This window comes from Dromiciops gliroides, chromosome 4 (assembly GCF_019393635.1).
Source record: "Dromiciops gliroides isolate mDroGli1 chromosome 4, mDroGli1.pri, whole genome shotgun sequence".
In the NCBI taxonomy this organism is placed as follows: domain Eukaryota; kingdom Metazoa; phylum Chordata; class Mammalia; order Microbiotheria; family Microbiotheriidae; genus Dromiciops; species Dromiciops gliroides.
The window spans coordinates 408,360,566-408,377,194 of record NC_057864.1 but is presented as its reverse complement, the minus strand read 5'-3'; the positions used below and the strand labels follow the sequence as shown (position 1 = coordinate 408,377,194).

At 36.2% G+C, this 16,629-nt stretch overlaps 1 protein-coding gene across 5 annotated transcripts in view; it reads left to right on the top strand.

The window, feature by feature from the left end:
* The window catches only part of PDE10A (phosphodiesterase 10A), an 887,116-nt gene that overhangs the window by 747,928 nt on the left and 122,559 nt on the right, over window positions 1-16,629 (top strand). For all 5 annotated transcript variants that reach the window (XM_044000217.1, XM_044000218.1, XM_044000216.1 and 2 more), the window contains one exon: window positions 6,779-6,899. In XM_044000217.1, coding sequence (XP_043856152.1) covers window positions 6,779-6,899 — 121 coding nt within the window. The remainder of the gene's footprint in view (window positions 1-6,778; window positions 6,900-16,629) is intronic.

Genomic DNA, 16,629 nt, shown 5'->3' with positions numbered 1-16,629 from the left:
GCTGGTCCTAAAGCACATCCTTCCCTCTACTTGACAGTGATGTTAGTGTATCAGGGTTCTGGAAATTAATACTGCTCTGAAAAGATGAAGAACTTTCTGCTATGGGGAGGATTATTGAGTAGGAAAACAACATTGTAAGTGTTGTTTTAGGAAAAAATAATATGTTATAATTCAATATGTCATTTAAAAAAATTACCCTCAGATTTTCAGAAATTTGTATCTACTGAGTTATAATAATTGAATTAAATTTCATTCATCAAACATTTCTTAAAGTTATTTATGTGATAGGCACTGGGGATGTTACAAACATCAATAGTGTATGGAGCTTATCTTCTAGTAGGGGACCATGGCACATAAATAAGTTTAATACAAAATAGAACATGAATTCATAGTGGAAGTATGAAGTACTGTGCTGAACTAAGAACAGAAGGAAGATTTCCCCCAAGAGAGCCATGGAAATCTTCTGGAGAGTTGCTTGAAATGCCCTTAAAACAGCATGTCAGAGGGAGCAGTTCATGATGTAGTCATACCCCACTTAAACTTCTCTTTATCAGATTAGGAAGCCTTCCTTTGCTAACAACCTTAATTATACCAGTCTCTGATTGTAGAATACTTCGGTTTTACCCCTTTTTTCCCTACTTTCTATTACTACTACTACTTTTCTATGCAGCTTTAAGTATAATTTCCAAAAAAAAATATTTCCGTGCTTTGCCATGTGCCAATTCTTCTGTATTGCACTGTTTCCCAAAATGAATGCTCGGCAAGAGTTAGGCTGATGCATTATTGCCCTTTTAACATGCAGTCATCATTTCCTGCCTGCCTGCCTGCCTGCCTGCCTGCCTGCCTGCTGGTGCTGCTGCCCCCATGCCTTTTCACAGGTGCTTCAGTGCTGATCAGACTAACCTTTCCTTTCCATCTTCCCTGAGTAGTCAGAGAAATTCTAATGTGCATTAAATGGAATAACATATATTAGGATTGCTGGGTCATTGTTTCTTTTTATTATTGGAACTTAGAATCTAATTAGAACAAGAATGTTAGTCATGTATTCTTCCAAATGATGGCAAGTTTCTAAGGACAGGTTTCCACTGTATCATATATAGCTTTGCATTCCCCTATGATGCCTAAATATTTGATGATTGAAGTTTATGATGTTAAAGGATTTTAAAAGTGATTTTCTCTCTCTCCCCCTCCCTCCCTCTCTTTCTTCCTCTGTCTCCCCACCCTTTGCTCTCTCATAAAATCTCTTTGAGAGAAATCCCTAGTTTCCTGTCTCTCCATTGCAGTTGTCACATATGTGCATACATATGTACACATATACATATATGTATATACATGTTTATTTATTTGGATTGGGGGTTTGCATGTCTACAGTGATACTTAACGACTGCCATGGTTTTTAATAGTCTTTATATGATAATATTTTTGAGTGTGTGTGTGTGTGTGTGTGTGTGTGTGTGTGTGTGAGAGAGAGAGAATGTATTTGAATTCTATAGCATGTGGACTTATTTTCATTAAATTCACAGCTTTATTGAAATAAGTTTAAGTATGTGCAAAAGCCTGACATTTTACTCATTACACATGACAGTTAATTTTGATCAGTGTTTTTAATATTTTTTTTTCAAATCATGTTGGAACTGTGGAGAACAATTAAATTGAGGGGTAGGAGAACTTACAATTTTCAGTCTGTATAATGTCATTTGAGCCTCAAGTACTACTACAGCTTCCTCTGAGTAAATGTAATGCAATGGAGAAGATGCTAAGCAACTAGCACATACATCCCATTAGGTGTGGCCAGATATGCAAAGTTTAGATAATACTCCCTCAAATTTCCAGTCTAATAGAGGGATGCCCAACAGAGAGAGCTACCAGTGCACAACATTAAAGTATACCTGCATTACAGAATTAAAAACAAAGTTTTACATGAGGTCTAAAAAACTCATTACTGGCTTGGGATAGGTCTGGCTGAATCAAGAAGGGCTTTGTGGTAGAATATTCCTATTGGACTTGAAAGAATGATTAGATATTTTATAGCTAGAGGGTGGGAAAGCTTTTCAGGCATAGGAATGTCCTGACCAAAGACACAGGACAATGCTTGGTTAGGGCCACAGGAAGATGTCCAATCTGTCTGGATTGTAGAATAAGTGGAATATGTGAAACCTAAGAAGATGGTATATTGCTAAATTGTGGAGGGCCTTGAATCTCAGAGAACTCTGAACTTTATTCAGAAAGTAATAGGAAGCCATTGAAGATTTTTGAAGAAAGGAGTGATGTGATAATGTTTATTCAGAAGAAGGATTATTCTGGTAGTATGAAGCATGTATTGGCATGAGGTGGAGAAAGTGAAAGTAGTTTTAGGAGACTAATAATCTGGGGGCATGCACAGTAATGATGGTTTATATAGTAGGGTGGTGACATAGAATGTGGTGTGAGGGAGAAAGAAGATTCTAAAGGATTAAAAATAAAACATGCTTAAAGGGTTTTTTTATTTTTATTTTATTTAGTTAATTTTTTTTTTTTTTTTTTTGCGGGGCAATTGGGGTTAAGTGACTTGCCCAGAGTCACACAGCTAGTAAGTGTTAAGTGTCTGAGGCCGGATTTGAACTCAGGTACTCCTGAATCCAGGGCCGGTGCTCTATCCACTGCGCCATCTAGCTGCCCCAAAGGTTTTTGAATAGTAGTTAGTGTGCAAATTGACATTGATATGGTGTAATAAGGGAGTCCATGGGCATTGAGGTTAACAGCCGCAGGTTGTTTAGTTTCCAGCCTCCAAGATTGCTTGAGATTACCCCTCACTCCCCACCCACATCCCAGCAAATAAAAAATATTCTCCAACTCTTTAGTTCCAGCTTGCTCTCTGTCTCCCTCTACTCTTCTTTATCTCTTCCTTTCTCCATCTCTTCTCTTCCTTTCTGTCTGTCCTATCTCTCCCCCTGCCATTTCTGCTTGTGTTTCTCTTGACTTTTTTCTTTTCTTTCATCTCTTTTTCTTTTTATCTGGCATTAATATGAAATTAAAATTCCTTTTTGTTATTGGATAAGGAGTATTTCCTATTCTTAATTTTAAAACCAAGTATATTTAATCCATCACTTGTACAGACAAGCAATAATAATCCCAACTGATAAAATTAAATTCCATTTTCCTTCCATTTCCCTGCATTTGACTCTTAATTGACTTCTGTTTTCCCTTTGAGGTCATTGGCCTGGGAAATTTCCCCACTCCTTATTTAAATAAAACAGATTATCAACTGAGACTGTAAACTGAGGCCAGTTAGGATTCTGCCTTTAAAGTCTAATTACTCGTGAAGGGTAGGTACCAAAACATTATCTCTGCTTAAGTTTTTAAAAAATAAAGGAGAAATGTATAAGCACTTTGAAAAGTTTCAATAACTTCATAGAGGTATGTGATCATCACTGAATTACTTCTGTAACTTTATTTACTCTAGAACAGATAAATCACCGTTGCTTTTTATGGAGTTGACCAATTCTTAATTGTTTATCCTTTATGATGTGAATTTTTTTTTTTGTGGGGCAATGGGGATTAAATGACTTGCCCAGGGTCACACAGCTAGTAAGTGTCAAGTGTCTGAGGCCGGATTTGAACTCAGGTACTCCTGAATCCAGGGCCAGTGCTTTATCCACTGCGCCACCTAGCCTCCCCATGATGTGAATTTTTTAAAAGCCCCAAATCAGTTTAAAAATGTATCCTTTCTTTTTTCTTTTCTTTCTTCCTTTTTTTGTGAGGCAATTGGGGTTAAGTGACTTGCCAAGGGTTACACAGCTAGTAAGTGTCAAATGTCTGAGGCCGGATTTGAACTCAGGTACTCCTGACTCCAGGGCCGGTGTTCTAGCTACTGTGTCACCTAGCTGCCCCAAATGTATCCTTTCTTAATTCCCAAGTTGACTGTTTTGTGGAACTACTAATAAAGAACTCAGTGGGCACAAAGCTGGCAACAGAAAAACAAAAACAAAATTCAAACAACTCCATAATCAATCTATAAAAATAAATGATTGGTTCTCTGATTAATAATCTGTTGTGAATGTATACAGTATGGTTGTGGGTAGCCAAAGGGAAAAAGGGATCTATTACTATTTCCATTATTATGACTGCAATATAAAACTTAATGTTGAAGTTCCTTTTGCCCAGTACCATCAAAACTGTGCCCAGATTTAAATAGATTCATTTATTTTGTACGAATTTTATAAATCACCTTAAGTTCTAAGGTATAAACTGTTGATGATAATTCTAGAAAGTAAAAACCTTGAGAGCAAGAGAACTTGTTTCTTTGCTTTTGTGTCCCCCCCTGCTCCATAAAGAAATGTAGAGGTATATGGTACTTTGCATATTACAGTTACACGGTGCTATAAGGTAGACTTTCCACTTTCTATGTGATTGCTGTCCAAGGTGATTTTTGTCTGTGTTTGGAACCACATCGTGGTCTGAGGCATGCACAGAAGTACACACTTAAAAGTGCCCTTCTTAGCATGACTGTCCCGTCAGTCTTGGCTCATAGAATCATAGAGTATTAGATAGAGCCAGAAGGGCCTTCATAGTTCATTTAGTCCAACCCGTTCCTTTTACAGATGAGGAAGCTGAGGCCTGGACATCCAGTGCTAAACCTTAAGATCAGACAATTCTTCTTGAATTCTAATAAATTGTGCTACAGCCCATTTCCTGTTCAGTGGAGATGGAAAGCATCTGGTTATTAATCTCAGTACAGGTATAATAATCCTTCATGTACTTTAGACCTGTTCTCAGAGGTGTTTTAGAGGCTAAGACTGGTGGGGAGGCAAGAAAGTCTGTCTACATGTACCTACAGCCCTCTTTTTGTCTTTTCCCTCAGTAACTTGATAAACTGGGGGCCAAGTATACCTCCAGCGAAAATGTTGAGACTTTCTCATAATATCATCCATATTTTACTAAGGAGTCAATAGATATCTATTTTATTAATGAATGATGGAAGTATTTAATGACTCTGTATAGGTAAGCAAAAATTTGCCACAATTAATGATCTGAAGAAATACAAACATAAAGATTAGAGAAAAAGTAAGAATGAGATTGAAAAATAAGTGAAAAAATGGCCTACCATCAGCTCAAATTTTAAAAGTCTAGAACCAGTCTCATTATTTAAGTTTTATATTGTTATTAAGCTATTCTTGTCTTTATGTCTTGTCTCTCCAAGTAGACCATAAGCTCCTTGAGCGCTAGGTCCATGTCTTATATTTCTTTGTATTCCTCACAGTACCTTGGACAAAAATAAATGTTCATTTTGTTGATTGAAAGGTTAAAGGAAATGGGATTATCCATCCTGGAAAAGGGGAGACTGAGGGATGATTTAATAACGTCAACTTTCATATATATGAAGGGGCTCTACTACGGAGGATGGTAACCAGTGATCTCAGGATCTACGACTAAAAAGTGAGAACAAAGTTGCTTAAACTGCAGAATCAAGGGTATAGATAAGTTATATGGACGTAGTTGCATTAGAATGAAATGCTATATAATGTTTCCTCTGGAGATGTTTCATAATAGGCTAGCCTTTTATCTTGGATCACTTGTAGTATAATCTCTATAGATGGTCAAGCAGGCTGAATAACCTTTCATGTCCCCTTCCAATCTATGATTGTACAGTTTCTTGAAGGCTTAATCATTATGGATTTCTATGTAGACCCTGGCAACTGCTGGACCAAGCTAGCCATACAGGGAGGAAATTTTGCCAGGACAGATCTGGGCATGCACAGTGTAACAGTCTGAGTCGATATCATCAAGCCATTGGACAGAGAGCCAGTGATTGACTGTGGTCAAGAGTAAGCCAAAGGTCTAGGACCTGAGATATTGGCAATATGGGGAGGAATGATCAGATCTCAGATCAAAGCAACCAAGAGTAAGGAGCCCAGCTCATCAGGTGGTTTGAACATATGGCATTAGTGATCAGAATAAACCTAAGTGAGCCTGATCTTAGGGAAGAGACGGTTTTCTCTTCCCTCTCTTATAATTTCTGCCTAGGTAGGAAGTTGTTTCAGAATCTAGGCCTGCAGATGTGGGGAAGGTGGCTGCAGCTGGTTAAGAAAAGGCTGAAGGAGCATCAGCTGCAGGTAGGATCCTGATACTAGCTAATTAAGAATTTTTAAAGCCTGTGATTGACCACGGTGATTGATGGATGAATGTCTCTTGTGATGACTGTTAATATGTGTTAAAATCAGATTATATGCTCCTTGAGGACAGAGACTGTACTGCTTATCTTTTGCATTCCCTGCAGTGCCTAGCACAGTACTCTGCACATATTAGGCACTCAATGAACATTTATTGAATTGTATTAGTATTCAACATGAAAGTTACTTTGTTCATAAATACATAAATCATTTGGAATGGAGGGTTTGGCTTAATGTAATGCCTCCACAAATTGATCTTTCAACATCAAACACCATTTTGTGGAGTTAGGAATCAAGGTCATGATTCCTCCTAATAAAATTCATGATGGAATTATGTACAAAACGACCAAAAGTTTAATTTTTAATGTGTGTATCATTCAGAAATAACATACAGTAATTCTATAGGCAATCTCTGAAAAAAGTAATCTTAGCAAGATTTTTGTTAATTTCTAGGCCTTTTGACCTATTTTTTGTCCTTTGGAAAATTGGATGGTATCTGATTGGGAAAAAAATGTATATCTAGTACATGATTTTGTAATATACTGATAACATATTTTATTAACCAAAGAACATTTCCACTCTGCTAAACTATTTTTTTAAATTTTATTTTATTACTTTTGACTCAAAAGTACCGGGATACAAATATGCAAGGAGTTGTATATGAACTAAACAGCTATATAGAACAGCGGTTGGATACAGGAGGAGACAACCAGCTACTGCTCTATGAATTGAGTAGACTCATCAAAATAGGTAAGAAAATGTATTTTTAATCCTTTATCTAGAACTGTGAGAAACTGTAATATGGCACAGTGAATAGAGGGTCTTTGGAGTCAGCAAGCCCTGGGTTCAAGTCCAACTTCTGGCATATGTTACCTTTGTGTTCCTAGAGAAGTCATAAAGGGCATTTGACTCCTTTAATGTATGTTTTCCTAATAAATACACATGCTAGAAAAGAAAATTGCATGGTTTCGTCAAATAATCTTTCATAAAACTACTCAAATGCAATACTGTGATGTGGAGTCAACCTTGGGTTATTCAACACTATGCCAATAGAAAACAATCTCCAGTAGGTTCTATGATGATAGAAAGAATTTGAGTATAGCCCCAGAAACAGATTTTATCTGTTTTTTGAAGACATTTAGCTAATTATATAGAGGCATACCACTTAGACCCTGGGTGATGGATTTTTTTGGTGATAGCAATCTACAAAATAAAGAAAAATGGCCATTGGTTCTGTATAACCCACTTCACCATCTGCACGAATAGAGGCAGTGTTGGAAAAACTATAGTAGGTACTAACAAACACACAGTTTTAGACAATCTATAAAATAAATTTAGTGACCAAGTGGATGTACTACTAAAGGAATAAGATCAGATCAATATTGAATTAGCTTTAGGTAAAACGCAGACAAAAGAAAGTTATAGCTAAATGGAAGAATCCCTTTCAGGTCTTGGAAAGGCAAGGTGAGTAGTTGCCAGAGTTGGTCTTATAAGTCAAAGGGCAGCCAGAAACATAATTTTATAGGATATTTTGTCATCTCATATTGTAATGCTAATGACACAAGTATTTGCAAGATCATTATGAAATTGTAGCTTATGTGCTAATATCTATTGTAGAGTGAGTAGAGGTAAAGAAATTCTACAAAGGACTTGATAAGATTTATGTTAAATCAATAGTACAGAATTTTAAGGCTTCAAAGCAACTGTTACCATAGAGGAGAAAAAATCTGCAAAACATTTTAGACAGTACAGTTCAGAAGAAAGAAGGCAGAGACTAACAGTGTTCATGCTCAATAGAAACTCACTCCTACAATGTATTCCTTACCACTTACCCTCTGAGAGAGTAGTCTTTTAGATGAAAGAGTTTTTACAAAGGAGAAAAATACCATTGCAGCAAAACTAATCAAAATATGAAAAAGTTGGACTCCGTTTATAGTGTTTCACACTTTTATTCCCTCCTCTTTGCAAAGAAATGAGGGGAAGTGCCTTCTCATATCTCCTTTTTTACCAAGCTTGATCATTATAATTTTGTAGCATCCAGTTCTGATAATTTTGTTGTTTATTGTTTTTTCCGTGTCCACTGTTTTATATTGTTCCCTGGTACTGTTGATTTTTCTTTGTATGAGTTTCTATGAGTATTCCCATTCTTTTCTGAATTTTTCATTCTCCTTAACTTGTGATTTCTTAAGGTAGCTTACCTGATGTAAATCATTTACCACAATGAGAAGACCAGAAGTGACCAGCCAACAAACATATATCCCAGCCAAAGTCAACACTGGTTTACAATATTAGCCTGTTTTAAAGATCTTCCAGAGTTGAATGGTCAAGAATTAGGAGTGGTATTACTTCACAAAAGAGTAAGAAGTAGCAAAGGAGAAAAATAAGCTTTGCTCCGTTATAATGCAAAGAGTGTAGGTTCTAGAGCAGGAGGATGGGTTAAAATCCTGCCTCTTGACACTATGTGAGTTTGAGCAAGTCACTTGACCATGATGGCTTCTGTTTCTTCTTCTGCAAAACTAAGGAGTTGTACTAGATGACTTCTTTTGGTCCCTCCTAGGTCCAGGTCTCTATGATCTTTAATTCCATAGAAAGTCAGTGAAATACTCATATAAGTCATTTTATCAGATAGGCATTTGATGAAACCAGTGTTTAGCACTTAATAAATATAATAAACACTTAATAAATACTTATTGATTGTATAGATGAAATTCAGGACAGTGAACAGGCAGAAAAAAAGAAAGATCTAGAAATGTTTCTATAGTAAATCATTTTCTTTAGCATTAACAGCAGAAAACATCACATCTAGACTCTTGAGTATTGCCCTCATGTAACATTATCTGATCATGTTAAGACCTCAACTATTTTAGAGTTTCTTAAATGAGGGCTATATTCACTCAAAAGAATTTGGCCTATCTATAGCAAAAACCAAGTAGATGAAGAATGTTGTCAAAAACCATAATATACATTTGAATGAATAACTCATGGAGTTGGTCCAGACACTGTGGATGAACAGTGAAGTGGATTCAGAATTAAACAGAGAGTAGACAGAGTTGTCTTTAAGAAATTATGAAATCCTTATAGTGACCCTACGCCATCTTTTTAAAATCAATAATTTTTTATGTCTCCTGGTAATGGCTTTGTGGCTACAGATAATGGAATATTATAATCTCTGAAGAAGTAAATTTGCAGGTCATTCAGTCTAGAATTTATGTATATCTGTGATATCACCCATCAGGCAAAGGAGAGATTTATGGTGGGTGAAGATAAGGTGAAACATATTAGCACATTAAAAATAATGCAGGAGAAGTGATATAAAGGACATTAGAGAACCATATGCTTAGAAAAGCAGGAAAAGCAGGAAGACCAGTCATGTAAGAAGAACAAGGGATAACTGTTGGGTAGCATATGTGCTCTGCTGGTATTCATGCAGTGATGTCAAGAGAACTAATGAAAAGCCCTATAATATTGAGGCCCTGTTGCAGATGTATTATAGGACGCAGACGAGAAAGCATTCATGGTTATGTTTTGTACTCCAGATTTTGTACTCTAAATTTTTTATCCTAAACCTGTAGCAGTTATAAAAAAAGTTTGAAAATATGCCTATTATATATATATATATACACATATATATACACACATATATATACACACATATATATACATACATATACATACATATACATATACATACATATATATACATATACATATATATATATATATACATATATATATATATATATATATATAGTTAATTATATCATTTATTTGTACTTCCCCTCAGAAGAGCAGTGGTTGGGAGCTTGCACAATATAAAGAAGAGTATTCAGGGTTGAGGGTGGAGGTCAGGGCAAGTATGGCTACGTATTGAGCATAAGCTCAGAAACTCGCCACCTTAAGGAGGGTGAGATGATAACTAGCTTCACACACATCCTTGTTGGAGTTTGTATGTAATAGGTTTTGTTTTGAATTATTGTGCTTGACAACAGAATATAAAACTAGGAGTATTAGAGTGGAAGTTATGGAGAAGAAAATTTAGTTGTGGAAAAAACAACAACATCTATCTGTGAGACATCACCATTTATAGACACTATCATTTGTGCTTTATTCAAAACATTTTTCATCACAGTGGAATACTTGGTGAGCATATATTCCCCTGTTGTTGATGTTAATAACTGTGCATAGTTATGTCTGTCATGAATTTTTTTGTAAATAGCACCATTATCCTCCCAGTCATATGGGCTTTCAACCCGTGTAATTCTCAGCCCTTCATTCCCTTTCACCTTCTGTATCCAGTCAGTTGTCAAGTGCTATCATTTCTAACTTCACATTTCCCCTATATGCCCCTTTCTCTGCTCAGACTTTGGGCCTTTATCATTTCGTGCCTAAATTATTGTAATAATTTACTGATCAGACTCCCTGTATCAACTTTCTCCCCACTCCAGTCCATTTTCTGCTCAACTGTCATTCAGATTATTGAGTTTGAGAATGTCTTTCCCCATCCCCAGATTCAGTCAACTCTATTAGCTTACTCTTGCCTTCAAAATAAACTATAAACGTCTTTGTTCAAAGCCCTTCATAACCTGGCCTCTTTAAACCTTTCCAGCCTCCTTATTCCTTTTCTGCTCATTCTCCTGTCTCTCCTACTCTGATCCAGTAACACTGGCCTTACTTACATTTACACTTAATGTCCACATGCTTGGAATTCTCACTCGCCTCAACTCTGCTTCCTAATTCTTCTGTCTGCCTTCAAGAAGCCTTTCCCAGATTCCCTTAATGCTAGTACCTTCCCTCTGTTGATTATCTCCTAGTATCTTCTATGTATCCTGTTTGTATAGAGTTCTTTGTTAGTTGTCTCCACCATTAGATGATAAATTCTTGAAAGCAGGGACTATATTTTGTCTTTCTTTGTTTCTCCAGCATAGTATATAGCACATAGAAGGTGCTTAATAAATACTTCTTGACTAACTGACTTATCAAGGCATCTTTTATAATATTAATATTTGTATGTGAGATACATTAATGGCTGTATTTTGTTATTGTAAGATACTTTTAAAGCTGTATTTTGTTATTCTTTGGTAAATGCTTTTTGTATTTCCAAATAAGCAATAAAAATAATGTGATTTCAGTCTGGTCTTTTAGTCTGTAAAGATGTGCCCTGTTATAGCAATTCTTTTGCACAAGGTTTCATATTCCCTCCCTGATTTTTTTCAAGGACATACTTTATACACATGTAGAACATTTTTATTATGATTGCCTAATGATAAGAATTTTGATATCTCTATCATTAGTTATTGATAATCAATAAATGACCCTGTTTGAGGAAAGCATCTTTCCCTCCTTGAATTATTTTATAAAATGATCCTTCCATGATTTCAATGTACTAAAATGATTTAGCTACTCTTTATAGTTTTATATAGAGTGCTGATTATAATTATCATAATCAGAGATTACAGTGTTAGAGTCTAAAGACAGTATTGTTCTGTTAACTATGATACAAATAGGTCCTTATAGGAAAAGTGACACATTTGTTCAATTTTTCTTGTTGTCTTTCTGCTAATTTCACCTTCTTTCAAGTTGATCCTGTAGCTCAGTTGAATCTTTGGTTCATTTGCCAAGCATTCTGTAGACTTATCTTTGCTTTCACTGTTTGTTTTTGGCAGGGCAATGAGGGTTAAGTGACTTGCCGAGGGTCACACAGTAAGTGTCAAGTGTCTGAAGCTGGATTTGAACTCATGTCCTCCTAAATCCAGGGTCAGTGCTTTATCCACTGCATCACCTAGCTGCCCCCGCTTTCACTGTTTTTTTTTTTTTTTAAAACAATTTAAGAAGTAATATTGCTCATTATCTCCTGGAATCTCTCTCCACTGTGCTTTGCAAATTTGTTTTTATACTAAGTCCTTGTTGCCCTTGACTTCCATCTCTCTTTGCTTGACAAAGAGATTAGGTGTTTCTTGCTTGAAGACCTCCATTGAGAGAGAATAAGTTATCTCCCAAGGCTTCACTTATTCTACTTATGAATAATTCTAATTGTTCTAGAGTTTTACCTCACACTTAAATCTTCTCTTATGCAACTTCCACATATTATTCCTAGTTTGATATTCTGTTGTCAAACAGAAAAATTTAAAACAAAACCTACAATATACACATATAATACAGCAAAATAAATTCCCACATTGTCAGTATCTAAAAATTCATGTCTTATTCTGGATGTTAAGTACATTGCCTCTTTGGTAGAAGGTGAGTTGCATGATTTAATCTTTAGTACTCTCAATTCCTGGTTTATAATTGCATTGATCAGAGGTCCTAGATAATTTTCAGATCGATTTCTAATTATGTCTCTCACATCTTGTATTTATGAATTTTATTTTTACCCATATTTTCCTTTTTCCCTTTTTAAAATTTGACCTAATGATTTGATTTAAAGTTGTAGCCTATGAGGATCTTTTGGTGTCCTAATTATTTTACCATGTGTAATATTTCTCATTGTCAGATTCAAAACCTTGCAAATTACTGCTTTATCCTAAGCCATTCATAAAAATGTTAAATAGCATAGTGCCAAGAACAAATTCCCCAAGGCAAAACTATTGGTAAGGAAGACTTTAGTTCTAATGATCCTTTTCATCATGGTAGGCCCTGCTTCACTGTCATACTATTTGAGAACCTCAGATCATTTCCTCATAATGATAGGGCATCAGAAATATCAGAGATAGTGCTACAGATAATATAATTGTTGGGGTTATATAACAATCACCATATATATCTGGACTTGTCATTTGATTGGTATAGGGAATGTCCAGTTAGAATATTTTCTTACCAATGCAGATTGGCATCGTATAGTCTTAGTTACTTGTGGGGCCTAGTGAGTTCAGGTGATTTGCATTGAAGTGATTCACACGAGTTCACACAGACAATAAGCCAGCACAGTAACTTCTCCACTTCATTAGAAACCAGAAACATTTGCTTCCATATACAAGAATGTGAAGTGCCCAAATTATTATTTTTTTTTAATTTTATTTTTTTTTAGTGAGGCAGTTGGGGTTAAGTGACTTGCCCAGGGTCACACAGTTAGTAAGTGTTAAGTGTCTGAGGCCGAATTTGAACTCAGGTACTCCTGACTCCAGGGCCGGTGCTCTATCCACTGCGCCACCTAGCTGCCCCCCCAAATTATTTTAAGATGTTGGTTCATGTAAAGAATTAATTGTTATTTGAGGTTTTTATGCCTTGGCGTGCACTGGCCTGGTGCTCAGCAAACCGCATGGTGCTCTACTCACTGGTTGTAGCTGTTGCCATGATGCTGGCACCTCACATCATCACCACTCCCAGAAGCCTAGTGAGGGCAGTCATGTGACTGTCAGAGCAGCCATCCCATTGGCAGGGGCTGTGTGGGGTTTTTCTGGGATTGGGGGAGGAGAATTGGGCATTCTAGCGGGAAGCTGGAAGGACAGGAGGTCTGCTGCATATTCTCAGCTGATTCCTGGGCAGTGCTATCTTTTAAAGTTGTATAATTTCCCTTTCCCCATTTTATTTCCTTTCCCTTGATCCTACTGACCCTGTTTGTATTTTTGTTTTTTTTTTTAAGTTCGTTCTTGTTAAAATAAATCCTGTTCTGTTTTGAGGGAGTCTGCTGGTCTCTTTCTTTGCCCCAATATTGTGGCGAGCCGCTTAGCTAAAACTCCCCAATTAAAAATTGGTCCCCACATTCAGCCAAGCAATCTATTAAGTCTCTGATATAATTTTCCACAAGTAACTTTTTAAATAAAGTGAAAAACAGATTGGAAGATGAATTTTTGGGCCAGTGAAAGTTTTCACCAGCCAAGGTGACTGTATGGTTTTAGAACTTTGTTTTGGTACATTCTGGTAAGTTTCATGTAGAAGCATACTTATAGCCACCTTTTCCTTGAAAATTAATTATAGTGATATCTTGGTCAAGTTTATTTTCAGTTCAGCAAGCAGATTACTTTTTTCATTGTGATTTTGGGAGAAGATTCCACTTTGGCTTGAATTGTGCTGGAATGCACCTTTTGTCCCTTTTGTGTTGATTATATACCTGTGACTCACTGACTTGATTCAGCCCTTTAAGGTAAGAAAAAATAGGTCAGTATAAGACAAGAGACTAGATGGAGTATGAGAAAAGGAAAGTAACTTCTACTGGTTTCAGAGTCTATCACACTACCCTTTCACTTTAAGCATTACAGAAAAGTAGAGGCCCAGTTACATTGCAAACCAACCTGGGCCAACGGTTCTGTTGATTTCATACTATCTCATCTCTTTTACCATGAGTAATATTGAAGGGAAAAGCTAAAGGAGCCTACCTATTTTGGGAAATGAGATACTAAAAATGTTAGCGTTCCTTCCATGTTATTCTATTAGAGATATAATTTTCAGAGAAGCCATTTAAATTCTCTTAGTCCCAATTTCTTCCTCAAAATGGGGCAGATAATTGTTAGATTATCATGACTAGATCCTTTGACCCAGTAATACCACTACTAGGTCTGTATCCCAAAGAGATCATAAAAAAGGGAAAAGGGGGCAGCTAGATGGCACAGTGGATAGAGCACTGGCCCTGGAGTCAGGAGTACGTGAGTTCAAATCTGACCTCAGACACTTAACACTTACTAGCTATGTGACCCTGGGCAAGTCACTTAACCCCAATTGCCTCACTTAAAAAAAAAAGGGAAAAGGACCCACATATACAAAAATATTTATGGCAGCTCTCTTCATGGTGGCAGGGAATTGGAAATTGAGGGAATGCCTATCAGTTGGGGAATGACTGAGCAGGTTGTGGTATATGAATGTGGTAGAATACTGTTGTGCTGTAAGAGATGATGAGCAGGCAGATTTCAGAGAAACCTGGAAAGACTTAAGTGGACTGATGCTGAGTGAAATGAGCAGAACCAGATGAACATTGTACACAGTAAGAGAAACATTGTACAATGATCAACTGTGATAGACTTGGGTCTTCTCAGCTATTCAATGATATAAGACAGCTCCAAAGGACTCATGATGGAAAATGTTCTCCACATCCAGAAAAAAGAACTTTGAATTCTCAATGCAGATTGAACCATACTGTTTCTACTTTTGCTTTTTGTTAGTTTTTTTTTCTTTTTTGAGGTTTGTCCCTTGTGTTCTGGTTCTTCTTTCACAATATCACTAATGCATAAATATTGTTTAATGTGATTGTACATATATAACCTATATCAGATTACTTTCTGTCTTGGGGAGGGGTAAGGGAAGGAAGGGAGGGAGAAAAATTTGGAACTAAAAATCTTAAGAAAACAAAATTAAAAAATAAAGATTGTCATGATCAGAAAGTTGTTATGAGGAAAATGCTTTGTAAATCTCAAGCCATACTGTAAATGTGAATTATTATTTATTTACCTACATCCTGTGTTTGCTGGGGTGGGGTGGGGGAAAGAAAGCTTTTAAAATCTTAAAGGATGCAGGTTATTTCCCTCCTTTTTTGGCATCATTGGAGCCTGATGGTTTCTCATTCAAAAGTAAAATACATTTACAGCAATATATGATTACAGTTTTAGAGAGTATATAAACCTTAGAGGCTATCTAGTTTAACCTCTTTCTTTTATATGTGAAGAAACTAAGGCTCTGACAAACTAAGTGATTTGCCTAAGGTCATACAGGAGACAAACAATATCCAAACGTAGGCCTTCTAACTCCCAAGATGACTCTGTACCACTGTACTGTGGCCTTCATGCCAAATATTCTCCATTGAGAGATAATTTCACATAACTGGCAACCAGGAAATGAGGGAAGAAGGCTTCAAAATAGTAAAAATAGATCTCATAAAGTCTGCTCAATAAAACTTATCTCCTGTACACACACATATACATACACACATATACATACACACATATACATATAAATAAATAAAGAGAACACTCTCAGGATAGCAGAACCTTTCTCTCCCTTACTTTACCTAAGTGGTACATCTGATTTGCAAAATCAAATTAGAAAGCTTATAGTTGACAGCAGAAGAGATGAACGAAAAATAAGAATGAAAAAAGTACCTCACTTGGAGTCATTTAGTTTAAGGGCAATCATCTAGTTTCACTTCTTCATTTTACAGATGAGTAAATTGAGGCTAAGTTAAGTGACTTGCCAAAGGAAGCACAGAGACAAAGCAGATCCTTTGGCTCCTAGTTTAGTGCTCTTTTTAATATTCTGAACTTGTCTCTAACATGCCTCTAACGTTTTGACTACAGAACATAGAGCATCATCAGATACTAACCAGTTTCTTTGCTTTAGATATGATGCCAAAATGGATTCTGGCTGACAGTAATTTCAATGCAAAGTCTTTGTCAGTAGTTCTTCAATTTATGAATACTTTAGAAAAAAAGCTTATTTTGCCCTCATTTCCCTATATTTCCATTTAAACAACATTTGTTTTATTTTCTAATTCTGAAAAACAGCAGGAAGGGATCATTAGATGACAGGATATTGACAAGATCAGAGTGATCAT